At 49.0% G+C, this 10,273-nt stretch overlaps 2 protein-coding genes across 6 annotated transcripts in view; both read right to left on the reverse strand.

Annotated features, from left to right (window-relative positions):
* PTPRA (protein tyrosine phosphatase receptor type A) overlaps positions 1 to 4,210 on the reverse strand; it is a 203,475-nt gene extending 199,265 nt beyond the window's left edge. For all 5 annotated transcript variants that reach the window (XM_053574772.1, XM_053574769.1, XM_053574765.1 and 2 more), the window contains exon 1: positions 2,314 to 4,210. The gene's annotated coding sequence lies outside the window, so the exon portion shown is untranslated. The remainder of the gene's footprint in view (positions 1 to 2,313) is intronic.
* Positions 4,211 to 4,788: 578 nt separating this feature from the next.
* Positions 4,789 to 5,233, reverse strand: LOC128574025 (60S ribosomal protein L34). Its single transcript, XM_053574645.1, has one exon. It carries the CDS (start codon positions 5,173 to 5,175, stop codon positions 4,822 to 4,824), a length of 354 nt encoding a protein of 117 aa, XP_053430620.1. The 5' UTR covers positions 5,176 to 5,233; the 3' UTR covers positions 4,789 to 4,821.
* Positions 5,234 to 10,273: the final 5,040 nt, after the last annotated feature.

Below are 10,273 nucleotides of genomic sequence, written 5' to 3' on the forward strand. Positions count from 1 at the left end.
ACTGGTGCCTTAGCCGCTTGAGCCACAGGCGCCAAGCCGACTTCCTCACTTTTATTTTGGACCCCAACCATCTCACCTGGCAAACGGAAGGCACATGAACGTACTTACGTCAGAATGTTGGCTTTTCTGACTCTGTATTTCACCCAGATAATACATAAGTGGCTGAAAGGTAGCCAGAGAACAGCCCCTTGATCCAACTATGCCTTACAATGCACACATCAGCCATGCCACTTAGGGGCAGGCAGAAGTAAAAAGAGATGAAGGGACTTTTAGCCTTTGAAGGGACAGTAGCAGACTGGAGGCCAGTGAGATATGAGACCTACCAGTTCTTGCGTATTGACTACTTATGGGACTGGGTGAGATGGAAACAGGGGAGACAGGGAATCAGAAGTACTAAAAGCAGGCACTCCAAGCAGGCCCGCATGAAGCCAAAAATTCTCTTGGGAAGTAGATAAATGGAAGTAAACAAAATAAAGCATAAGGAAGAGATGGGAAAGGGCCTAAAAGACAATTAACTGGGAAGAATTCTTCCAGCTTGGGAGAAGGAAAGGTGAATAAGACACAGCTCTTACTTTCAAGATGCTTCTCACATGAGCTTTAAAGGAAGAGATGGAGCATGGCAGGTAAAGGTGGAGAGAAAAGGGAACTACATAAAGGAAAAACATCCCAACATGTGAAGAGGCAGTCAAGTAGCTCCGAATAGCTAAGAAGGGGAAAGTGAATTAAAGGATTAGGCTAAAAGAAAAAGGGTAAGTTGAGGCAAGATTTCAAGGGCCTTGCATGACCTGATAAGGTATTTTAGGCTTCATTCATCCCTTAGGAAAAGGAAAGCAAGGGAGTTTTAAGTAAACAAGTGATAGCATCAGATCTCTGTTTTTGAAAGGAGTAGCCAAGCAGGAAGATGTTCGTCCTTTCCTAGTCAGTACTCTCGCCCACCATATTCTGGTTTTTCCAGCTGCCTCAAAGCTTGCAGGTGGCAAGTGAAGTGAACTCTAGGGAGATGCATCTGGTTTCAGAGCCAGAATCACTACCTGGGCAAAGGCTTTTTTTTTGAGACAGATCCTCAAGCTGTCGCCCTGGGTAGAGTGCCGTGGCGTCACAGCTCACAGCAACCTCCAACTCCTGGGCTCAAGTGATTCTCCTGCCTCCGCCTCCCAAGCAGCTGGAACTACAGGCGCCAGCCACAACGCCTGGCTATTTTTTGGTTGCAGCCGTCATTGCTGTTTGGCAGCGGCCGGGCTCATACCCGCCAGCTCAGGTGTATGTGGCTGGAGCCTTAGCCGCTTGAGCCACAGGCGCCGAGCCTGGGCAAAGCCTTCTGAAGGCGTTCACTCTACCTAAGGTTTTAAACATTCTTTCTTGTCTTACGAATATCATCATTAATCTCAAAAAAAAAAAAACCCTCAACACTGGAAGTGTTCTGCTATTCTTATTCTTACCTTCAGAAAATATAATTAGGGGCTTTTTGGCGCCCATAGCACAGTGGTTACGGCACCAGCCACATGCACCGAGGCTGGAGGGTTTGAATCGCCCAGCTAAACAACAATGACAACTACAACAAAAAATAGCTGGGCATTGTGGCAGGTGCCTGTAGTCCCCGCTACTTGGGAGGCTGAGGCAAGAGAATCGCTTAAGCCCAAGAGTTTGAGGTTGCTGTGAGCTGTGACGCCACCGCCTTCTACCCAGGACGACATTTAAAAAAAGAAGGAAAAAAAATGTAATTAGGAACTAATCCCCCCCACCCCCCACCAAAAAGCTATATTTACCGAAAGCAAAAAGGGAGGAGCTCTGCATTACCAATTGACTCATGTTGAATTCTGGGCAGCTCTGAGCCCCTATTTCCCTTCTTAGCCTCAACAGTTGGGAGTGGGCGTGAAAGAGAGGGGCCCAGGAGACCTGCCAGGGGTAGGGAGAGGGACCATAAAGAAAAGGAAAGTTGGTCACTGCAAGAGAATTTTCTCATGCCAGGAGTTTTCCTCTTTCCTCCCATTAGATGGACGTGAGCGAATTCTATTGTCGCTGTTCTAAGTTTCTTCTTTCAGAATGAACTATGGCAGCGCTCCGGCCTGGTCTCAGGAGGACGCACGCAAAGTTCCTGGACAGTCAAGAGGGGCCGGCGCCGGGTCCCGCACATTTCCGGGGACCCCCTCCCCGCTGCGGACCGCGAAGGGATGCAAGATCCCACTACAGAAGCCTAATGGTTCTACCCGGGCAGGAGGGTTCTGGGAGCCGGCCGAGGAGCCCTCCCACCCGCGCGCGGGAGCCGCCCCACCTCCAGAGCCCACACGGGCGGCGGCGGCCGCGAACACTCACTGAGTCCGGCGTTGGGCGGGACCGCTGGGAACCAGGACAGCGGCTCCGCCTCGGTTCCGCGGCAGCGTCTCGGCCCGCCACTCGCCCTTAGGGCCGCCGCCCGGCCCGCGGCCCAAAGCCCCGCGGCGGCGGCGGCGGCCTCGCCTCCATGGTAAAGGGATGCGGCTGAGCGGCTTAATGGGTTGGCTGAGGTGATGGCGGCAAGGGCCAGGGGTCCGAGCTCGATCGCGCGCGCGGGTCTCTGTCAGCGCTGCACTCGCCGCAGCCTCACTCCCGACCCGGCCTTGGCTGTAAGGCGCGTGCTCATTGGCCGTTCAGAGGTAGGCGCTGGTTGGTCGACACCGAACGGGCGTCTCCAGACCTCCCGGGCCCCGCCCTTGTGCGACTCCGAGAGCTCACCCTCCCGCCGGAGTTGCACACCCGGGTCTCGCCATCGCAGGGATGGGTTAGCCTCACAACGCCCCATTTCTCCGGGAAGCTGGACTCCGGCAGGACCAGCCGCCGGTGCACCTGTGCTTTCTGTGTCTCTACACTCCCAGGCTCCTGGACTTGAGCCTTCTTCCTAGTTTACAGATGCGGAAAGTGAGGCCAGGCTCAAGCTACACCAACATCTGGCCACCAGGCACCCTGGAACTCGAAAGTCATCATTCCATCTCACTCCAAACGTGATCCATTGGGCTTTTTTAAAATTTTTTTTCACTCACCCACCACCCCCAATTGCTGCAAGGTATTTAAAGGACGACTGATCTCACTGGGTAGAGAGGTGCCTGCCAAAGTCCCTAGAACGGGCCATGGCTCCGTGGGCGCCGTCTCACATCAAGTTAGGCCACGCCATCCCCACCCAAGCACTAGGGAAATGTCCCCCGCTTTCCAGATGCGCATACTGGGGCCTGGCTCGCCACGGAACTGGGTAGAAGCACAACACGTGGTGCTCTACAGTTGGGGGCGCCTTTTGCGATAGGCCTGACGGGATAGAGGGTAGGCTCAAAGAGCAGAGAGGACCTGGAATGCGTGCCCGAAAGGCCGCCCGACCCCCTTCCTGGCGCTCCGGCACCGTGTCCAGTGGGTAGCGGTCCGAAGCAATGGGTCTGTGCTTCGGGCGTCAGCTGGTTACCAGGCAGCGCACCTCGGGTGTTGCAGGACGTGGGTGTCTGCGGCTGAAAGCTGATTGCACAGTCGTGATGAGTGGCGAATGAGACATTTGTCCCGGTTACGGCCCCCAGCGAGGTCCCTCGGATGCTGCGCAGGGCGAGCGACTGAGGGATTGCAGGCTAAAGACAGATTGCAGAGCAGCGAGCAAATGGAGATTACGGGAAGGACCCTTTATCGAAGATCCAGAGTCTGCGATGCCTGGGATAGGTGGTGATGAGACTTCTCCAGCCCGGACAGCCCCTGAGCTCCCCAGCCCACCCCGCGCTGGGCAGAGTCCCACATTCTGTGCGCCCGTGGGGGTCTGTGGTTGAGGAAACTCTTCATGGCTGGCAACATTTCAGCACAGGAGAAGGAGCTCACATCTGCGCAACTTCTTTGGGGTCGCCAATTCAGGACTCTATGCACTCTCCACCGAGCCCCGACATATTTGTGGAATAAATGCATCCATACAGACCAGAGCGGCAGCCTGGGAATACGGGTTCAGGGTTCAGTGGGCCTCTTTCAGGTCATCCCCAGCAGGGAAGTTCCTCCTGGAGTGGTACTTGTGACTCCCTTTCTCCCTCTCAGCAGGGCCAGCCCAGAGGTGTCAGTGCAACTGCCCAAGCAAGGTGCTTCTGACCATAGCCCAAAGGTTCAGAAGCCACATGCCCAGCCTCTTTAACAATCAGAGCCCAGGGGCAGCCAGTGAGAGCAGGTTCTTCCATACCACACATTCACATTTCTGGAGGAAGTCAATCTATGGAATGAATAGAAAAGTGAAAAAACGGAACTCATGGTGTGAAGAACCCCTGAAAAATAATGACTGTGGGTGCAGGAGGCACCCAGGTCGCCAGGAAGGCAGTGTTGGGCCCCAGGACCAAATTCCACCAGTTTACTTTTTGCCTTATCTACATCCAACCTACACTGTTTTTGTTTCTTTTGGTTGATTTGGAGTTTGTTTATATTACTATAAAAGAGTTTGACATACTACTTACATTTTCTAATATAATTAAAATAGCTATTAAAATAAGTAAGTGGGCTTGGCACCTATAATCAGCGGTTAGGGCACAGGCCACATACACTGGGGCTGGCGGGTTTGAAACTAGCCGGGGCCTGCTAGAACAATGACAGATACAACCAAAAAAGTAGCTGGTGATATGACGGGCACCTGTAGTCCCAGCTACTTGGGAGGCTGAGGCAAGAGAATTACTTAAGCCCCAGAGTTTGAGGTTGCTGTGACCTGTGACACCACAGCACTCTCCCAAGGGCGACATAGTGAGACTGTCTCAAAAAAAAGAAATTAAAAAAAGGTATTCATCTTTTTTTTTTTTTTTTTCAGTCTCAATTTTTATTACTCAAAAAACCCCCTTCATTTTCTTATTTAGCTTTCTGACTCTGTGCTTGTGCCTTCAACACTTTCACAACGATTTTCTGCTCCTCAATAAGGAAAGCACGCTTGATCCTGTCACGAACACATTTAGCACACATGGAACCACCATAGGCCCTGCTGACATGTTTTTTTGTTTTAGACAACCTCATAAGAACTTTAGGTCTCACAGCACGAACCCCTCGAAGTCTGCCTGGGCACACGCCACATGCAGATTTTGGTGCTTTCCCAACCTTCTTGGTATAAAGGTAAACAATTCTGTTACCAGGGGTGCGGGACAGCCTGGTTTTGTTAGAGGCTGTATTGTAGGAAAGCCTACGACGGTATGTCAACCGCTGCACCATTTTGAGTGCCACCAATCTCCCTCCTGCTCTTTTTATCTCTACGCCAGCTCAAACAACCGTTCTGAGGGCTCTCGGCTCCTGCAAAATCCAAAAGGTATTCATCTTTGAGACCATCTGAAAGACGCTACCAGATCTGACCACACTTGGGGGAAAATGCTGCTTTAGGGTATAGTAGTCAGAGAACCCCAGGTTTCCAGTCACCTGAGTCTCCCTCTGCTACTCCTTCCTGGAACCTCCCAGGGATGTACTTAGAATAAGACACTTACAGCTTGGCAAGGAACTCATTCTTTTTCTTTTTTTTGGCCGGGGCTGGGTTTGAACCCACCGCCTCTAGCATATGGGACTGGTGCCCTACCCCTTTGAGCCACACATTGCCCATGCAAGGAACTCATTCTCAAGAAATGCAAGTTCTTTATTTCTCCTTGAGAAAGCTATTCAAGGAGTGGTCACAGCATTTGCAGTGTCTGTGCAGAACTTCTAAGGATAGGTAGGGTCTTAGGTGACCCACCCTGGAGATCCTGGGTGGGAGCCTTCAGCTCAGCTACCACATAGATCCCGTATCCACTGGGAGAAGACAGTCCCTTCCTCAGCTGCCTGCCTGTGGAGACCTACCTAGCCTCCTAGCCTACTTGGCTCCTGAAGATGTCAAGAGCTCCACACCTCCATCAGCATCATCCCAAAATAAAGGGCTCCTTGAAAAAGGAGAGCTAACAACTGAGAGGAGGGGGCAGGCTTCCTATGCCCAGGATGACCATAGTGAGGGGCTGTAGCTATCCTGCTCCCAGTCCTGCTTTAGTCCCAGCCCATAGGAATGTGCACACCTACAAGTAGGGACTTGTCAGCCACCCACGGATGCCCCAATAGTCATAGGATTCATGAGCAATGGACTGCATCTGAGCGCTGGAAGATGGGGATAAAGGACTCCTGTTTCTTAAGGCAAGTCACTTCCCCTCTTGGGGCCTCCTTTCCCCATCTAGTAAATGGAACAATGAGTCATTCTCTCAACAAAACTTATTGAGGGCAGAGCATGTGTTGGACACAACATGGAATAAGGCAGAAGAGGCCTCTGCTTTCAGGAGCTTACATTCTGGATGGAGAGACAGACAATAAACAAATGAGCAAGAAAATTTCCTAAATGCTGTAATAAAAATAAAACAAGGCATTAAGACAGGAAGTTGAGGTACATGAGAGCCAAGTGCCTTTCCAGGCCATTGTTCAATCCCAAGGGTCATTTGCTGGAGCTTGTTCCTCAAAGACACAGGACATGGAGCCCCCTTACCCTGATATGTCTTACAGGAGCCTTTGCCTGACTTTCACTCCACGGTAACCACTGATACCCTAAGTTACAAAAAGAAATGTTTCCGGATTCTCTGCCTCCAGCCACACAGTTTGGTCCCAGCCCTAATCCTAGCCCCATGCACTGGACAAGACTTGAGCCTACCCAGCTTTGTAGGCGTAGGCCCACTGTACAAATTGTTCAGGGTAGAAGACTTTTCATACTAATTTCAATTGAGCAACAAAGGATTTGAAAAAACAAAATTCTAGTTCTGATTTTTTGGTGAGGTAATCAGAGAACCCCAGGTTTCCAGTCCCACCATGCACTGGATGCCCTAAGTCTCCTGCTACTCTTCCTGGATCATCCAGGAAGAGATCTGTACACTATTTACAAATGTATACACATTTGTCAAAACCCAGCAAGCATACAATTAAGATATGTGCATTTGTTGTATGTAAATTTTGCCTAAAAATTAAAAAATTGCAAACCAATAATCAGCTCTAATTAATGAAATGCATTCTGAAGTATTTAGTATCGGTAAGTCTGCAACTTTAAAATGCATGAAAAATAAGATGCATTAATGAATAAGGAATGGATAGATGAACAGATGTGTGATAAAGCAAGTATAGTAAAATTTAATGGTGGAATTCAGGTGGTACTTACACGGGTGTTCACTGTAAAATTTCTTTTTTTTTAAGACAGAGTCTCAAGCTGTCACCCTGGGTAGAATGCCATGGCATCATCATAGCTCACTGCAACCTCCAACTCTTGGGCTCAAGCGATCCTCTTGCCTAAGTTTTCCTATTTTTAGTAGAGATGGGGTCTCACTCTTGCTCAGGGTGGTCTTGAACTCCTGAGCTCAAACAATCCACCCACCTTGGCCTCCTAGAGTGCTAGGATTACAGGTGTGAGCCACCATAACTGGCCCACACTGTAAAATTCTTTGAACTCGGCTGAAAGTTTTCATAATATTGGAGGAAAAACTAGTGATTAACTTTATTAAAAAATACACAAACTGCTCTATATGCACACACTTTATAAAAAGTTGCAATCACTGTATAAATCTACCATTGTTAAAAGTTATTTTTCATATAATTCTACAGCTTCACATGTACAGTTTCATGTCTACACAGTAAATATGTTGTATGTTACTTTGGGGATATGGGTTTTTTTCTTGTGTATATTCCTTTTTTTTTGAGAGAGCCTCAAGCTGTTGCCCTGGGTAGAGGGCCACGGCATCACAGCTCATGCAACCTCCAACTCCTGGGCTTAAGTGATTCTCTTGCCTCAGTAGCTGGGACCTGCCACAATGCCCGGCTATTTTTTGGTTGCAATTGTCGTCATTGTTTGGCAGGTCCGGGCTGGATTTGAACCTGCCACCTCTGGTGTATGTTGCTGACGCCAAGCCTCTTGTGTACATTCTAAAAGCACTGGCCAACGCTCCCTTTCCAGAGAGGAGAGACTAAGTTGTTTGGTAGCAACCCTTTTTCACTAAGAACTAAAAAAGCTGGAGAAAAACATTTTTTAAAGGCATCAAAAAGCTAATAGGACAGTGAAGAACTATGGTGCCAAAACCGGTAAGGAAAAAAGCCCAGAATCCCCCTTAATATTGGGGATTGTTTCCTTTCCTATGAGGTGTCTGCTGATTCCAAAAGGGAAAACTGATAGGGTGTGCTAGATTGTGATTCCAAAAACCTTGCTACTGGTCAAGTCTATTTCCCCTTAAAATTGGTGGCATGTGGCTATGTGACCTAACAAACAATATGGCAGATGTGATGCCATGTGACTTCCACAGCTAAATTATAAAGGCAGTACATTCTGCCTTTATAATTTATAAACCATCCCTCTTTCTTGGGATGGTTGCTTTTGGGACCAGATTGTAGGTGTTCTAGTTGACAGCCTCAACGAAGGTCCTGGTCAATACCAGCTTCAGCTGCCAAACACGTGAGGAAGCAGGCCTGCAGACCTCAGCCCCCAGCTGTCAGGTCAACCCTAACCTTTGAGTCTTCCAGATGATGTCCCAGACATTATAGAACAGACACAAACCATCCCTGTTGTTCTGTCCAAATTCTTTACCGCATAACAAATAGCATAATAAATGGTTATTTTAGTTTGATTTCTATCCCCTTGGATAACATTTATTTATTTATTTGCAGTTTTAGACTGGGGCTGGGTTGGAACCCACCACCTCCAGCACATGGGGCCGGCACCCTACTCCTTGAGCCATAGGCGCCGCTCCCCTTGGATAACATTTATAAATCACATGGAAGGAAAAAATGCTTCCTTGGACCCTGAGTCTTTTTCTTTTTTTGAGACAGAGCCTCAATCTGTCCCCCTGGGTACAGTGCTGTGGCATCACAGGTCATCCAACTCCTGGGCTCAAGCCATTCTCCTGCCTCCGCCTCCCAAGTAGCTGGGACTACAGGCGCCCGCCACAACACCTGGCTATTTTTTGGTTGCAGCTGTCATTGTTGTTTGGCGGGCCCAGGCTGTATTCAAACCCGCCAGCTCAGGTATATGTGGCTGGCACCTTAGCCACTTGAGCCACAGGTGCCGAGACGGACCCTGCAGTTTTTGGCAGGGGTTGGGTTTGAACCCGCCACCTCTGGCATATGGGGCCAGCATCCTACTCCTTTGAGCCACAGGCACCGCCTGAGTCTTTTTTTTTAAAGCATGGCCAGCTCTACAAGCATTAATAAGGGAATGTCCTGAAGCTCTAATGAGGACTGCCCTTCCTCTGGGCTTTGGTTTCCTCTTTTGTCCTCCAGACAAAGGGGGACAACCAAAGGAACAGGCAATACCCTAAATGTTGAGTGGGGTGCTGGGGTATGAAGCCAAGATGTATTGGAGTGCAGACTGAAGGCTGAAGATACAGAGAGCAAAGGGCCCAGAAGGCACTGCTATGGACTGAGGGTGAAGCCCCCTCTGGGAGCAGGGTAGGTCCAGTGGTCTTCAGTTCATAGTTCTTCTTTGGCAGAACTGAGATCTTCTATTCTCCTTCTCTTTAGCCTAAGGACCACTTGGGAATTGCTCACCACAGTTCAGTGGGCAGGGTTTCCAGAGGCTTCTCCTCCTATCTCTATGACTGCTGGCCATAACATGCTTCTCATTAGTACTATCAGGGGCCTTGGCTCTGGCTCCCAAATGCCAGTTCCAGCTCAGAGTTGACCTGGGTTTTAAGTCCCTGTTAAGCTACATCAGGGGTCCTCAAACTTTTAAAACAGGGGGCCAGTTCACTGTCCCTCAGACCATTGGACGGCCGGACTATAGAAAAAAAAAACAATGAACAAATTCCTATGTATACTGCACATATCTTATTTTGAAATAAAAAAACAAAATGGGAACAAATACAATCACATTGGCGCACATGGCCTGCGAGCCTTAGTTTGAGGATCCCTGAGTTACATATTTGCTGTTACCAACCTCCCTGATCCTCAATTTCCTCTTCTGTAAAGTGGGATGGTATTATCTATCTCATAGGGCTGCCATGAGGAATAAATGAAATAATGGTAAAGTGTTTAGCATGGTTTTTGTGTATGTGCACACACATGCATGTGATGCTTTACAATACGGTTCTTGGTGAGTTGGTGCTTAAGTTTTGTGCCATCTCATTTCTCCCTATAATCGTTTTAGGGACTGTGAGCTACAGAAAGCTTTCCTTAGTACTTTGTGGAGAGGGACAGTTCTCTTAGAAGTATAGCTAAAGAAACTCCTACCTCCAATCCCAATACTGTCAGACAAAAGGAGTTTGCTGTGGTGTTTGGATGGTTCTTACATGGGCTTGTCTTTGCTTAGGCTGGACTGCAGAAGACAAGCATTCTA

Source organism: Nycticebus coucang, chromosome 21 (genome assembly GCF_027406575.1).
Source record: "Nycticebus coucang isolate mNycCou1 chromosome 21, mNycCou1.pri, whole genome shotgun sequence".
NCBI classification, from domain to species: Eukaryota; Metazoa; Chordata; class Mammalia; order Primates; family Lorisidae; genus Nycticebus; species Nycticebus coucang.